Here is a 16,023-nt window from a genome sequence, read left to right as displayed (position 1 = left end):
AACATACTGGAAAAACACAGAACAGATGGAACATATGAAAAATAGGAAATAGCAAAATGGAAGTCATGATATATTATCAAATGTAAAGTACATCCTCCCACCCTACAACACCTCCCCAACTCCCCCTCCACCAACCCCCCCAACCCCCAAAAGAAAATCCCCCCATCAATTGCAGTAAAGAAAAGTAACCAAATAGAAACAGCAGGTAAAAAGTTCCCAAACTCAAGAATCAGTATGAAGGAAATAACCATCCCAAATAATCCTTGAATATTTTATTTAAACATATCCAAAATCCTATATGGGTAACAGCATCACATTCATAAGTCAAACAATACAAACACATAATACCATTTTATTTCCCACAGTTTCAATCCTGTTACATAAAACATAGTAACGTATAGAATAATAAAATGAGCAGACAACAAAATGTGATTAAAATATGTCAGATTTGAAATGTGTATATTGGTGTTAGCAAGCTCAACTAAGACTTAGTAATGTTTGTTTTGTGGGGGTGGGTGAAGAGGCTAATTGTAAAGCTATATAATTGTAAACAAAGCAAATCCTATTGAAATGAAAAATCGATTCAATTGGCTAAACTGAATTGAAATTTTTAAGAAGACCATTAGTAATTGATGATCTTAATGATATGATATGTGTTTATTAGAATAGGTATTTCAGCTGTCATATTTGATCTGTATTCTCTGTTTTGCAGCATGGGTGAGCTCACTCTCTATGGGAATGATCTTCTTCTGCTCCCCCATCGTCAGTGTATTCACTGATATATTTGGATGTCAAAAAACAGCTGTGATCGGGGCTGCTGTGGCTATAGTGGGACTCTTTTCCAGCTCCTTTGTAAGGTATGTGTGCTGTATTTAGGTTTCTATCTGTTCACTGGCATAGAATGCTATTGCATGCACTGAGGAGCAACCTGTCAGTGGGTTATATAGAAAGGCAGCTTTAGCATAAGTTAGTAACTCTAGGGAAGAGAGAGATCTCTAGTGAAAAGTAGACTCAGGCTCAGCTAGGGCTCCTTTACACAAATCCACCTAATAAACTGCAGATTCCAAATAGGTTGTGAGTGGTAAGTGGGCTTTGGGCTCATGTTCCTATGGCTCAGCTGGATCTAGTGCAGTGGTTCTCAACCCTATCCTAGGGAACCCCCAACCAGTTGGGTTTTCAGGATATCCCTAATGAATATGCATATAATGGAGGAGACAGGCATGCAAATATGGCTTATGCATATTCATTAGGGATATCTTGAAAACCCACTTGGCTGGGGGACCCCTAGGACAGGGTTGAGAACCACTGATCTAATGTCATGCCTGCACTTCAGTACAGCCAAACCTGGACTGCATCTTGGACTACAGATACACTGCTGTTCAGTATGGTGCGACTTCTCTTGCAGTCTAATACTGCTAGTGTAATTTCTCAAACCTGTCTGAAACCCAAAACTGATACTAGTATTAATGTATAGTTTTTTTTGCCTATAATTCCTCACGGATTACATACTTCATAACAGCCTTATTGAAGGCTACTATCCATGGCCACGTGGGGTGAGGGGGGCTGGGACCAGCCATGCTAGAAGTCCATTGACTCTTGGGATCGCTCACTCTTCTTTTACACCACACTCATCAGTCCAGGTTTTGTTTTAAATCATTTTTAGCACTCTTAACTTCCTCCCATCTCTATTCTGACGACTCACAAATCTTCCTCTGTATGCCTGAAATTTCTACAGGAATCAAGACCTGGGTCTCAGTCTGCCTATCTGACATTGCTACCTGGGTGTCTCGTTGTCACCATCTAAAATTAAATATGGCCAAGACTGAACTCCTTATCTTTCCTCCTAAACCCGTCTCTCCTCTTCCTCCATTCTCTATTTCAGTAGATAACACTCTAATCCTCCGTGTCTTGTCAGCTTGCAACCTCGAGGTCATCTATGACTCATCTCTCCATCTCGTCAAATATCCAACAAACTGCCAAAACTGGTTGCTTCATTCTATACAATGTCGCTAAAATCTGGACTTTTCTTTTTGAACACGCTGCCAAGACCCTCATTCACACTCTCGCCACCTCTTGCTTAGATTACTGCAATGTGCTTTTAGCAGGTCTTCTGGTAAACCATCTCTCTCCCCTTCGATCTGTTCAGAATTCTGCTTCATGCCTTGTATTCTGCCAAGTCCATAGTCTGTTATTGAGAAAGACATGGGGGAAGTCATTGCTTGCCCTGTATTGGTAGCATGGAATATTGCTACACCTTGGATTTTGGCCAGGTATTAGTGACCTGGATTGGCTACCGTGATGGACCATTGGTCTGATCCAGTAAGGCTATTCTTCTATTCTTAAGGTTGTTGTGCACATGTTAAACCCCTCTTCAAGTCACTTCATTAGCTCCTTGTCCTCTTCTGCATACAGTTCAAACTCCTCTTAGTGACCTATGAGGGTATTCACTCTGCGGCTTCTCAATATCTCTTATCTTATCTCTCCCTATACTCCACCCTTAGAGCTGTGCTTCTTAGGTAAGTCTCTTGTTCATACCCTTCTCCTTGACGGCCAATGGCCAACTACATCCCTTTTGCCTTGCTGCGCCCTGTGCTTACAACAACCTGCCTAACTCGGTACGTCGGGCTCCGTCTTTGAAGTCCAGACTGAAGGCCCACTTTTTCAAAATGGGTTAAGTATTAACCCTACCAATTTGTAAAGCACCACATCTGTTTGTCATTACCTCCATTCAATTTGTAGAATCTTCTAATTCATTGTAAACCGCTTTGAATCTTTTTAATTCATTGTAATTCATTGTAATTCATAGAATCTTTCTAATTCATTGTAAACCGCTTAGAACTTCATGGTCCTGCGGTATATAAACTGTTATTATTATTATTATTATTATTATGTATCCCCTAGTAAAGTTAGAGGAATGGTCTAATGCCTGGCAACTAAAATTCAATGCAAAGAAATGCAGAGTAATGCATTTGGGGATTAATAATAGGAAGGAACCGTAAATGCTCGGAGGAGAGAAGCTGATATGCACGGACGGGGAGAGGGACCTTGGGGTGATAGTGTCCGAAGATCTAAAGGTGAAAAAACAGTGTGACAAGGCAGTGGCTGCTGCCAGAAGGATGCTGGGCTGTATAAAGAGAGGCGTAGTCAGTAGAAGGAAGAAGGTGCTGACGCCCCTGTACAGGTCGTTGGTGAGGCCCCACTTGGAGGATTGTGTTCAGTTTTGGAGACTGTATCTGGCGAAGGACGTAAGAAGACTTGAAGCGGTCCAGAAGAGGGCGATGGAAATGATAGGAGGCTTGCACCAGAAGACGTATGAGGAGAGACTGGAAGCAGTGTTCTCTCTAAGCTGTGCTGGCGTGCGCTGGCGCACAAAATATTGCCTCGCAGCGCACAATGTCACGTCACAGCGCACGGCGTACGGAGATGGCAGGCCGCGGCGAGAGGAGAATTGGGCGAGTTGGTGCTGGCGCCCGATATTTTTAGCGCACGGGGAAAAAATTTTGCTCACACCACCCGCCCGCTTAGAGGGAGCACTGACTGGAAGTCCTGAATATGTATACTCTAGAGGAAAGGAGGGACAGGGGAGATATGATTCAGAAATTGAAATACTTGAAGGGTATTGACGTAGAACAAAATCTTTTCCAGAGAAAGGAAAATGGTAAAACCAGAGGACATAATTTGAGGTTGAGGGGTGTTAGATTCAGGGGCAATGTTAGGAAATTCTACTTTACGGAGAGGGTAGTGGATGCCTGGAATGCGCTCCTGAGAGAGGTGGTGGAGAGTAAAATTGTGACTGAGTTCAAAGAAGCGTGGGATGAACACAGAGGATCTAGAATCAGAAAATAATATTAAATATTGAACTAATTAAAGACAACATTGTACAACACTTGGAAGAGCACAACCTAATTAGGGCTAGTCAACACGGCTTCAGAAAAGGGAAGTCATGTTTGACAAATCTACTTCAATTCTTTGAGAAGGTGAACAAACAAATTGATAGTGGTAATCCAGTGGACATAATTTACTTGGACTTCCAGAAAGCATTTGACAAGGTCCCTCATGCAAGGCTTATGAGAAAACTATTAAACTATGGAATAGGAGGTGAAGTCCACAGATGGATCGGTAAATGGCTAGAGAACAGAATGCAGAGGGTTAACATAAATGGGAAATTCTCGGAATGGGAGAGAGTAACTAGCGGCGTACCCCAGGGCTTGGTTCTCGGGCCTATCTTGTTCAACATTTTCATAAATGACCTAGAAGAGGAAACAACATGCGATATAATAAAGTTTGCAGATGATACAAAACTATGTCGGGCGGTTGGCTCTCTAAGTGACTGCGAGGATCTTCAGAAGGATCTGAACCAGCTGGAAATGTGGGTGACAAAGTGGCAGATGAATTTTAACATAGACAAATGCAAGGTGATGCATCTAGGAAGGAAAAACAAAGAACATGAGTATAGGATGTTGGGGGTGACATTAGCTAAATGCAAACAGGAAAGGGATTTGGGGGTACTGATTGATAGAACCCTAAAGCCTTCGGCTCAATGCGCAGCGGCGGCGAAGAGAGCAAACAGGATGTTAGGCATGATTAAGAAGGGGATCACGAGTAGATCGGGAGAAGTCATAATGCCACTTTACAGAGCAATGATCAGACCGCATTTGGAATACTGTGTACAACACTGGTCTCCATACCTTAAGAAGGATATAACTCTGCTGGAGAGGGTGCAGAGGCGAGCCACGAAACTAGTCAAAGGTATGGAAAATTTGTGCTACAAAGAATGTCTCCGAAAGCTGGGGCTGTTTACCCTCGAGAAGAGAAGACTGAGAGGGGATTTGATTGAGACTTTTAAAATATTAAAAGGATTTGATAAAATAGACCAGGAAGCAGCATTACTAACATTTTCGGATGTGAAACGGACAAGAGGTCATAGCCTGAAACTGAGTGGCAGCAGGTTCAAGACAAGTGTCGGGAAGTTCTGTTTCGCACAACGAGTGGTGGGCGCTTGGAATGCTCTTCTGGAGGAGGTTGTGGCGGAGACTACTGTTCTGGGTTTCAAGCGCAAGTTGGATGCATACCTTCTTGCAAATCATATTAAGGGATACGGGAAATTTGGGTCTCCAAAAAGGAGTACCTAAATGGGCCACCGTGTGTGCGGATCACCGGACTAGATGGACCTCGGTCTGATCCGGTGAGGGCGTTTCTTATGTTCTTATGTACTGGGCAGACTTGCACGGTCTGTGTCTGTATATGGCTGTTTGGTGGAGGATGGGCTGGGGAGGGCTTCAATGGCTGGGAGGGTGTAGATGGATTGGAGTAGGTTTTAACAGAGATTTCGGCAGTTGGAACCCAAGCACAGTATCGGGTAGAGCTTTGGATTCTTGCCCAGAAATAGCTAAGAAAAAAAAATTTAAATTGAATCAGGTTGGGCAGACTGGATGGATCATTCGGGTCTTTATCTGACGTCATCTACTATGTTACTATGTTACTACATGAGCAGCATATATTGAGAACATAAGAAGCGCCATCTCCGGATCAGACCTTTGGTCTATCAAGTCCGGCGATCCGCACATGTGGAGGCTCAACCAGGTGTACACCTGGCGAAAGTTTTAGTCACCCATATCCCTCTATGCCTCTCGTAAGGAGATGTGCATCTAGTTTGCTTTTAAATTCTAGGACGGTCAATTCCACTATAACCGCTAAAACCTCCTCTGGGAGAGCATTCCAGGTGTCAACCACTCTTTGTGTGAAGCAGAACTTCCTGATATTTGTCCTGGACTTGTCCTCCTTTAGCTTCATTCCGTGTCCTCTTGTTCATGTCAAATTGGACATTGTAAATAATTTTTTTTCCTGCTCTATTTTGTCGATTCCTTTCAGTATTTTGAAGGTCTCGATCATATCCCCTCGCAGTCTCCTTTTCTCAAGGGAGAACAATCCCAGTTCCTCGAATTCCAGTTTCTCCATACCTTTTACTAGCTTCGTTGCTCATCTCTGCACTCTCTCCAGCAGTTTTATATCCTTCTTTAGGGTGGGAGATCAATGTTGGACACAGTATTCCAAGTGTGGTCTGACCATTGCTCTATAAAGCAGCACATTAACCCTCTCCGATCTACTCGTGATTCCCTTCTATATCATGCCTAACATTCTATTTGCTTTCTTTGCCGCCGCCGCGCATTGTGCCGATGGTTTCAGGGTCCTATCTATCAGTACGCCCAGGTCCTTTTCTTGTTCGCTCTTACCCAGAGTTGCTCCTGACATTCTATACTCGTGTTCCTTGTTCTTTCTGCCTGAATGCATTACTTTGCACTTTTACACATTAAACTTCATTTGCCATTTCTCTGCCCATTTCTCCAACTGACACAAGTCGCTCTGGAGTTCCTCGCTATCCTTCTGCGATTTGATTGCCCGGCATAGCTTTGTGTCGTCTGCAAACTTGATGATCTCACTGGATGTTCCTTCCTCTAGGTCATTGATGAAAATATTTTTGTCCAGTGTGTCTTCATAATTAGATTGTAAGCTCTTTTGAGCAGGGATGGTCTCTTGTGCATCTGGTAGTGCTACAGAAATAATTAATAGTAGTAATAGAAATCAAGAATAGTTCTTTTATCCCAGGACAAGCAGGCAGTATATTCTCAACATGTGGGTGACGTCACCAACGGAGCCCCCTAGCAGACGTTTTCGCAAGCAGACTTGCTTGAAGACCTTCAAACTTGCAATTGGACCGCGCATGTGCGAGTGCACCTTCTGCCCGGTCTAGGCATGGGTCTCCTCAGCGTGTCCTCAGTTCTATGTTTTCCGTGGAGTCAGAAGCACTACTCCCTTGCTTCGCGTGTTAGCGTTGTCCCTCTTGCACCGCGGCTTATTTAATTCTTTTCGGGTGAGTCGCTGTGCTCGCGTCTTTCTTTTCTTTATTTTTCCTTCGTGTATTTTTGACCGGATCACCGGTCTTGCTCTGGCCGCCTGGCCTCGCGGGGCCGCGGCCATATTTTTTCTTATGTCCCGGCCTCGCACCGGATTTAAAAACTGCACTAAGTGCAACCGGGTAATCTCCATCACCGATCCTCATCGTTGGTGTGTGGAGTGCCTGGGTGCAGAGCACCGCACTGAGTCGTGTCTGCGTTGTGCGAATTTGTAACCGCGGGCTCTTTGTTGGAGGGTGACCAAGATTCTCCAACTCTTTGGCATGATGGATCCTGCAGAACAGGCCTTGAGTTCGGCTTCGGCACCAGTGTTGGGTGCCTCGGCCTCGGCCTCGAAGTCCTCAGCCTCCAAGGCCCCGGCCTCGGCTCCTCCGAGTAAGTCTCCTCTTTCCTTCTCAGGTGTGCCGGCAAAGAAGCCTGCCTCGGAGTCTCATGTGAGTGCCGCCTCGTCGGCCTCGTCGAGACCTCATTCTAAGCGTGCCTCCTCACATAGGGAATACTCTTCCTCGAGGTCACCCCCGAAGGAGCGCACTGCTGCACCTACGACCCAGCATCCTTTGGTCTCGGTGCCTATGTTCGAAGACATGCTTAAGGCTATCCTTACTAAGCAGCTTTCCTTGGTGGTGAGCCAGCTGGTCCCGACCTCGATGCCTCTGACCTCGGTCTCGTCCCAGCCTCGATCTGACCAACCTGAGCGTCCTTCTTTTGTGTCTCGGGGCCGTGCCCACAAGACTCGCAGGATTCCCTCGAGCGATTCCTCGTCTCTGGAGTCGGGGCCCGTGACTTTGCGAGGGTCCTCTACAAGGGTCCGCTTTTCGCCCGCTACTTTGTCGAGGCATGCCCCTTCTAAAAAACTGCGGTCTTCACCCCTTCGGGGCAGATCTCCAACCGCAAAATCTTCCAGGCATATCCTTGTCCTTGAGTTGGACTTTGGTTTGCATTCCCCATCGCGGCAGATGGCCGTTTCTCAGGGGTCTTCGAAACCTGTAGGGGATTTTTCCTTTACCCTGTCTTCTCCGAAGCCCCGCAGGCTAGTTCCTCAGACTCCGGGGTCCGCTTTTGCGGGGGTCGTTCCTTGACGCCCCCGAGGCAGTTTAGTTGCGCCTTCTCGATCTCCCATTCGCGAGACTCCGAGGCTCCGGCATACTATTCGAGGGAAATTTCTCCCTCTTTCTTTGCTGCCCCAAGATCTCGCTCGGGGTCCCCTCAGAAGGATGAGTCTTCTCCTCAAAACTCCTCCTTTGCTCGTTTCATTTCTGACATGGATAAGGCCCTGAACCTGGACCTACAGTCTGAGTCCTGTCATACCCAGGAATACCTGGCGGAGATGGGTGTTCCTCATCCACCCCGCGAGGCGCTGTGTTTGCCTCTATATCAGGTTCTACGGCAGACATTTCTCCGGAACCTGGAGACGCCTTGCGCGGTTACGGCCATTCCATCCAAATTGGAGTCCTGTTACTGGATGATCCCGATCAAGGGGTTTGAAAGTTCTCAGCTTTCCCACCAATCCTTGATGGTTCAGTCTTCTTTGAAAAAGTCCAACCCCTTAAAGGTGTATGCAGCTGTCCCTCCGGGCCGGGAGGGCCGTACGATGGACAAGTTTGGTCGCCATCTTTATCAAAACTCAATGATGGCGAACCGTGTCCTTAACTATAACTTTATTTTCACGTCCTATCTCAGGTTCTGTGTGGACACCCTCCACTCGTTCCAGGAGGACGTGCCAGCTTCTCGGCATCAGGAGTTCCGTCTCCTGGAGGAAACGCTCTCCCAGCTCCGCCTCTACATATTTCAGGCGGCATACGATGCCTTTGAGTTGTCCTCGAAGGTCATGGCTTTTGCGATCGCCATGCGTCGCCTCGCCTGTCTCAGGATTGTGGATATGGATCCGAATCTCCAGGATCGTCTTGCCAATCAGGAGCTATTTGATGATTCCATTGAGGCGGCCACTAAGCGCCTCTCACAACACGAACGATCCTTCGCCTCTCTGGTGAGGCTTAAGTCTAAGACTCCTCTGGCTCGGCAATACAAACTTCCTCTTCAGAGGTACCCGCAAAAATCTACTCCTGCGTTCTCTCGGCCTCCTTCGAAGAGGCCGTAGCAATAGCAGCAGCGTCAAGCTAAGGCCCAGCCGCTGGCTCCGGCGAAGCCTGGGCCGTCCTTTTGACAATCCCGGTCTGAGCCTTCGGGCTCCCTTCCTTCTGGAGCCTTTCCCACTTCCCATTTGGGGTCATCTCCATCTTTTCTATTCCCAGTGGGAAAGTCTTACCACCGACAGTTGGGTACTTTCCATCATCCGGGAGGGGTACTCCTTTCACTTCAGTTGCGTACCCCCGGACCTTCCACCAAGAGAGTTTCCTTCTGCCTGGTCCCAGCTGCCTCTCCTGCGGGAAGCTCAGGCCCTTCTTCGCCTTCGGGCGGTCGAGGAAGTTCCTCCGGACCAGTGGAATACGGGATTTTATTCCCGGTACTTTCTGGTGCCCAAGAAGACGGGAGAACCTCCGGGTTCAGAATGCTCACCCTTCCTACATTGTAACCCCTCTTAGAAGAAAGGGATTGGCTGTGTTCGTTGGACCTCAAGGAGGCGTACACGCACATTCCGATCCATCCGGCTTCTCGCCGGTTTCTGAGATTCCGGGTGGGGGATCGCCACCTCCAGTATCGAGTTCTTCCCTTTGGCCTGGCGGCCTCTCAGAGGGTTTTCACGAAATGTCTGGTAGTAGTAGCTGTGGCCCTGCGTCTCCGCAGTCTGCAGGTGTTTCCCTACCTTGATGACTGGTTGATCAAAGCATCTTCTTGGCAGGAGGTTCTACGAACGATGAATCAAACCATTTTGCTCCTTCAGAGTCTCGTATTCGAGGTGAACTTTCCCAAGTCCCACCTCTGTCCGTCCCAGTCGCTCGAGTTCATTGGAGCGATCCTAGACACGGATCGTCTTTGCTCCTTCTTGCCTTGGCCTCATCAGGAGACACTTGTTCGTTTATGCCAGAGGGTAACCCGCCTGTCCTCGGCCCTGGCTCGGCTCATGATGGTCCTGCTCGACCACATGGCTTCCACGGTTCACGTGACTCCTTTTGCCAGACTTCACCTCCGTATTCCTCAGTGGACTCTAGCGTCCCAATGGAACCAGGATCGGGATCCTCTCTCTCGACTCATTGTCGTGACTCCTTCGTTGAAACAGTCTCTCTGTTTGGTGGATGCTCTCTTCCAGTCTTTCCAGAGGTTTTCTGTTTCATGCTCCTCCTTCGCAGAAAGTCCTCACGACGGACTCGTCGGCCTATACTTGGGGGGCTCATTTGGACGGTCTTTGTACTCAGGGTCTTTGGTCCCGAGCCAACCGCCTCTGTCACATCAATCTGCTGGAGCTCCGAGCTGTTTTCCTCGCTCTGAAAGCATTTTGTCACCTGCTTCGCGACCGTGTGGTGCTGGTTCGCAAGGACAACCAGGTCGCCATGTATTATATCAACAAACAAGGGGGCACGGGGTCTCTGTCCCTGTGCCGCAAGGCAATGCGGCTCTGGGATTGGGCCATCCGCCGCAACATATTCCTTCGGGCAGTCTACATTCAGGGTCAGCACAATTGCCTGGCAGACAGGTTGAGTCATCTTTTGCAGCCTCATGAATGGTCTCTCCATTCCTCAACTCTGTGTCAAGTATTTGCTCGTTGGGGGACTCAGGACGTCAATCTTTTGCGTTCCCTTTCAATCACAAGTTGCCCCGCTTCTGCTCCAGGGTTTACACCCCTCTCAGGATCGAAGCTGATGCCTTTCTGCTGGATTGGATAAACCTGTTTCTGTATGCGTTTTCTCCATTCCCTCTGATTCTGAAGACTCTCGTCATGCTCAAGTCCACACGTGCCACCATGATTCTGATAGCTCCTCAGTGGCCCTGGCAGCCGTAGTTCTCCCTGCTGTTGCAACTCAGTTCCAGGGAGCCTCTTCTTCTACCTGTTTTTCCTTCTCTGCTTACGCAGGGTTGGGGTTCCCTTCTTCATCCCAATCTGCAGTCTCTGCACTTAATGGCTTGGTTCCTCAAGACTTAATGCCCTCGTTCCAGTTCTCCCAGCCTGTGCTGGACGTCCTGGAAGCATCTCGGAAGGAGTCCACTCGCCAATGTTATCATCAGAAGTGGACCTGTTTTTCTTCCTGGTGTGCTGCTCGTCAGCAGGAGCCCCTCTCTGCCTCCTTGGCTGCTGTTCTGGATTATCTGTTACACTTATCTGGCGCTGGACTCAAGTCCTCTTCGGTTCAAGTTCACCTTAGTGCCATTGCTGCTTTTCATCAGCTGATTGATGAGAAGCCTCTCTCTGTTCATCCTGTGGTTTCCTGCTTCATGAAAGGCCTTTTTCACACTCATCCGCCCCTTAAACCTCCTCCTGTGGTTTGGGATCTCATTCTCAACGTGGTCCTTGCTCAATTGATGAAGCCTCCTTTTGAGCCACTGGCGCAGGCTCATTTGAAGTTTCTCACTTGGAAGGTTGTGTTCCTTATTGCTCTCACTTCTGCTCGTCGGGTCAGTGAGCTTCAGGCCTTGGTGGCGGACCCACCCTTCACTGTCTTCCATCATGATAAGGTGGTTCTCCGTACCCATCCTAATTTCTTGCCTAAGGTTGTTTCGGATTTTCACATCAACCAGTCCATTGTTCTTCCTGTATTTTTTCCGAAGCCCCATTCTCACCCTGGAGAAGTGGCGCCTTCAAGAAAATCACTAGGAAGCTGAGATTGGTCCAAAATACTGCCATCCGCCTTATCTTTGGCCTGAAGAAATGGGAACACATATCCCCTTTCTACCATAAGCTGCACTGGCTGCCATTCGAATCCAGAGTCCTATTTAAGTTCTCTTGCATCTGCTACAAAACCGTATCTGGTATGTCACCAGCATATCTCTACCACCACTTCAACCTGAACTATAATAATAAGAGCTCCCGCAGAATAACTATGTTCGCTTTTCCCTCTCTGAAATCATGTCATCTTAAAAGATTCCTCGAACGAACCTTCTCTTCTCAAGCGGCCAAACTAAATTCATGGCTCACCCAAATTATACTTGACGCCCCTTCATACCTCCATTTAAAAAAAAAAAGCTCAAAACTCTTCTTTTCAATGGACCAAATCCTTAATGCTCCCCCTCCCACCTCAACGTTCCCCTTCTCCACATTAGAAATCATATCATAACTCTTCTTTGCAACAGACCAAAATCCTCAACGCTCCCCCCTTCTTGCTTCCCTCCTCCTCCTTTACTTTTCCGCCCCTCCCCCCACCCTTCTAAGAATGTTGCTCCCCCCTTTAATTCAATTGTATTCTCTTACAGTACATACTGTATGTGCTCTGTACTTAGCCCTTCCATCACCTAAATTGTCAATGTAAACTAGTTGGACCCTACGATTGCCTTGTTTTTTGTTATTCCTTTTTTCAATCGCACTGTATGTAATTCACCTATCTGTTGTGAACCGCCTAGAACTCCCTGGGTATGGTGGTATACAAAAATAAAATTATTATTATTAAATTATTATTGATTGTAAGCATGCGCTGGTCTTCTACTTGAAGCGCACCGCTCCTCATCGTTCTGCTTCCTGGCTGTTCGTCTCTTTCGATCCTAATCGCTTGAGTCGCTCTGTTTCTAAGTGGACCATTTCTAACTGGTTGGCCGCTTGTATCTCTTTCTGTTATGCTCAGGCTGGTCTCTCCCTGCCGAGTCGGGTCACGGGCCACGGGCCACAAGGTCAGAGCAATGGCGGTGTCTGTTGGTTTCCTCCGCTCGACTCCCATTGAGGAAATCTATAAGGCTGCCACTTGGTCCTCGGTTCATACGTTCACCTCTCACTACTGTCTGGATGTTTTCTCCAGGCGTGACGGCCATTTTGGCCAGTCAGTTTTGCAAAATCTGTTCTCCTAAATTGCCAACTCTCCCTCCATCCCTTTCTGGTTAGCTTGGAGGTCTCCCACATGTTGAGAATATGCTACCTGTTTGTCCTGGGATAAAACACAGTTACTTAGGTGTTATCCAGGGACAGCAGGCAGATATTCTCACTACCCACCCACCTCCCCGTGGTTGGCTTCTTTGCTACCTATCTGAACTGAAGACACGCTGAGGAGATGCATGCCTAGACCGGGCGGGAGGGGCACTCGTGCATGCATGGTCTAATCGCAAGCTTGAAGGTCTTCAAGCAAGTCTGCTTGCGAAAATGTCCACTAGGGGGCTTCGTTGGTGACGTTACCCACATGTTGAGAATATCTGCCTGCTGTCCCTGGATAACACATGTTACGGTAAGTAACTTTGCTTAAGCGTCTCTCCAGACTGGCACAGCTCCACTGATGGGTAATAGCTCACCATGACCAGCAGATGGAGACTGAGGCATAAACTGCAGGGAGGAAGCAGAGGGACCGGAAGATCTCAAAATCAGACAGCGAGGGAAACATCAGGTAAAGGGAATTTGCTGGGAGAAGACTAAGGGGCATGGGGACACAGGGGGACTGGGTGGCATGAGGGCGAAAGACGAGAGTAATATAGAGGTACCACAAGGCGAGGGGGATCAAACAGAGGCTCAAGGGGTGATAGCCCAGGAGGGGGCCGGAAGGGCTAGAAATCCCAGAGGAAAAGCAGGGAAGTGGGGTGGCAGGAATGTGGGGAAACTGAATGTGGGGAAACTGAAAGCTAAGAGGGTAAAGGCTGAGGGCAAAGCAGAAGCGCAGAGAGCGGGAAAACTGCCAGAAATCCAAGGGCAAGTGGCCCAGATAAATGCAGAGGTGGAAGAAAAACGACGGGACCTGCGGTGCTTATACGCAAATGCAAGAAGCCTCACGGCCAAGATGGGTGAACTAGAAGTCGTGGCCAGGGAGGAGGACCTGGATATAATTGGAATTGTAGAAACCTGGTGGACAGAGGAAAACCAATGGGATGTAGCGCTGCCGGGGTACAAGCTCTATAGGAGGGACAGGACCCACAAGAAGGGGGGAGGCATAGCACTATATATAAAGGACTCTATCCACTCGATCGGGATGGATATGGCAACGAAGACAGAGGGGCTGGAATCACTATGGGTCAAATTACCGAGAAACAAGGGTGCGGCCATAAAACTGGGGCTGTACTATCGACCACCTGGCATGCCAGAGGGAGTCGGACATGACTTGGAAGCGGAATTGAGACAGGAGTGCAGGACTGGAAGTGTAACAGTGATGGGGGACTTCAACTACCCGGGGATAGATTGGAGTACGGGTCACTCCAACTGCACTAGGGAGACAGGATTTGTAGAAGCGGTGAAAGACTGCTTCATGGAGCAACTAGTCAAAGAACCGACGCGAGGGGGTGCTACTCTTGACCTCATCCTAAACGGATTAGGGGGGCCAGCGAGAGGGGTAGAAGTGGGAGGACCACTAGGCAACAGTGATCACAACATGATTAGATTCACACTAGAAAGAGGGACACCCGTGGTTAGGAGGACTGCAACAACTGCGCTGAACTTCAAGAAAGGGAACTATGCTGCTATGAGGGAAATGGTGGGGAGGAAGCTCAGAAACATCTTTAGGATGGAGACTGTGGGAAGCGCCTGGACCCTATTCAGGGACACCCTGCAGAAAGCGCAGAGAATGTACGTCCCCAATTTCAGGAAAGGCTGCAAGAACAAACGATCAAAGGACCCGGTTTGGATGTCAACAGAAGTAAAAAGGGCGATAAAGGACAAAAAAGTATCTTTCCGGAGGTGGAAAAAGGACCCAACAGAGGAAAATCACCAGACGCATAGGAAATGCCAAAAGGAATGCCACCGAGAGGTAAAAAAAGCAAAGGGGAAATACGAAGAGGGGCTGGCCAGGGAGACGAAAAACTTCAAGGCATTCTTCAGTTACGTTAAGGGAAAGCGACCAGCGAGAGAGGAGGTGGGGCCGTTGGACGATGGGGACAGGAAGGGAGTGATTAAGGATGATAAAGAGGTAGCTGAGAGGTTGAACACGTTCTTCTCGTCGGTTTTCACGAGCGAAGACACAACTAATATACCGGACTCAGAGGAGCTCATGAGTGGGGAACAGGCTGAAAAATTAGAGCACATAGAGGTAAGTAAGGAGGATGTCCTCAAACAGATAGACAGATTAAAATGTGGCAAATCACCGGGCCCAGACGGGATCCACCCAAGGGTTCTGAAGGAACTAAGACAGGAAATAGCGGGCACAATCCAACATGTTTGCAACCTATCCTTGAAAACTGGTGAGGTACCAGAGGACTGGAAAGTGGCAAATGTCACACCTATCTTCAAGAAGGGATCGAGGGGTGACCCCGGGAACTACAGGCCGGTGAGCCTGACTTCAATTATAGGGAAGATGGTGGAAGCTATGATCAAGGACGGCATTTGCGAGCACATCGAGAGGAATGGCCTACTGAGAACAAGCCAGCACGGATTCTGCAAGGGAAGATCATGCCTAACGAACCTTCTGTACTTCTTTGAGGGAATAAGCAGTCGGGTGGACAATGGGGAGCCCATAGACATCATTTACCTCGATTTTCAAAAGGCTTTCGACAAGGTGCCACATGAAAGGCTACTTAAGAAGCTGTGGAGCCACGGGGTGGGAGGGGATGTGCACAGATGGATCAAGCACTGGTTGTCAGGTAGACTGCAGAGGGTCGGAGTAAAGGGTCAATATTCTGACTGGCGGGGAGTCACGAGCGGTGTGCCACAGGGATCGGTGCTGGGGCCGATACTCTTTAATATATTCATCAATGACCTGGAAAGGGAGGTAAAGTGTGAGGTTATAAAATTTGCAGACGATACCAAACTGTGCGGCAGAGTTAGGACCAGGGAGGAGTGTGAGGACCTGCAAAGGGACCTGGACAAGCTGGAAGACTGGGCAAACAAATGGCAAATGCGCTTCAACGTGGACAAATGCAAGGTCATGCATATAGGGAAAAAGAACCCGCTGTTCAGCTATAAATTGGGGGGGGTATTGTTGGGAGACAGCAGACTCGAGAGAGACTTGGGTGTGCTGGTGGATGCATCACTGAAGCCATCTGCACAGTGCGCGGCAGCCTCGAAAAAAGCCAACAGGATGCTGGGCATCATAAAGAAGGGCATAACAACCAGAACACAGGAAGTCATCATGCCACTGTATCGAGCGATGGTGCGCCC

General features: G+C 48.2%; 1 protein-coding gene across 2 annotated transcripts in view; it reads left to right on the top strand.

Moving 5' to 3' along the window:
* Positions 1-16,023, top strand: part of SLC16A10 (solute carrier family 16 member 10) — a 141,676-nt gene that overhangs the window by 52,674 nt on the left and 72,979 nt on the right. For both annotated transcript variants that reach the window (XR_004538776.1, XM_033937525.1), the window contains exon 2: positions 713-857. Coding sequence is in view for 1 of the 2 variants with exons in the window: in XM_033937525.1 (XP_033793416.1) it covers positions 713-857 (145 nt within the window). In the remaining variant the exon portion in view is untranslated. The remainder of the gene's footprint in view (positions 1-712; positions 858-16,023) is intronic.

Source organism: Geotrypetes seraphini, chromosome 3 (assembly GCF_902459505.1).
Source record: "Geotrypetes seraphini chromosome 3, aGeoSer1.1, whole genome shotgun sequence".
Taxonomy (NCBI): Eukaryota; Metazoa; Chordata; class Amphibia; order Gymnophiona; family Dermophiidae; genus Geotrypetes; species Geotrypetes seraphini.
Note: the sequence above shows the minus strand (reverse complement) of the source record. Positions and strands in the feature narration are given on the sequence as shown.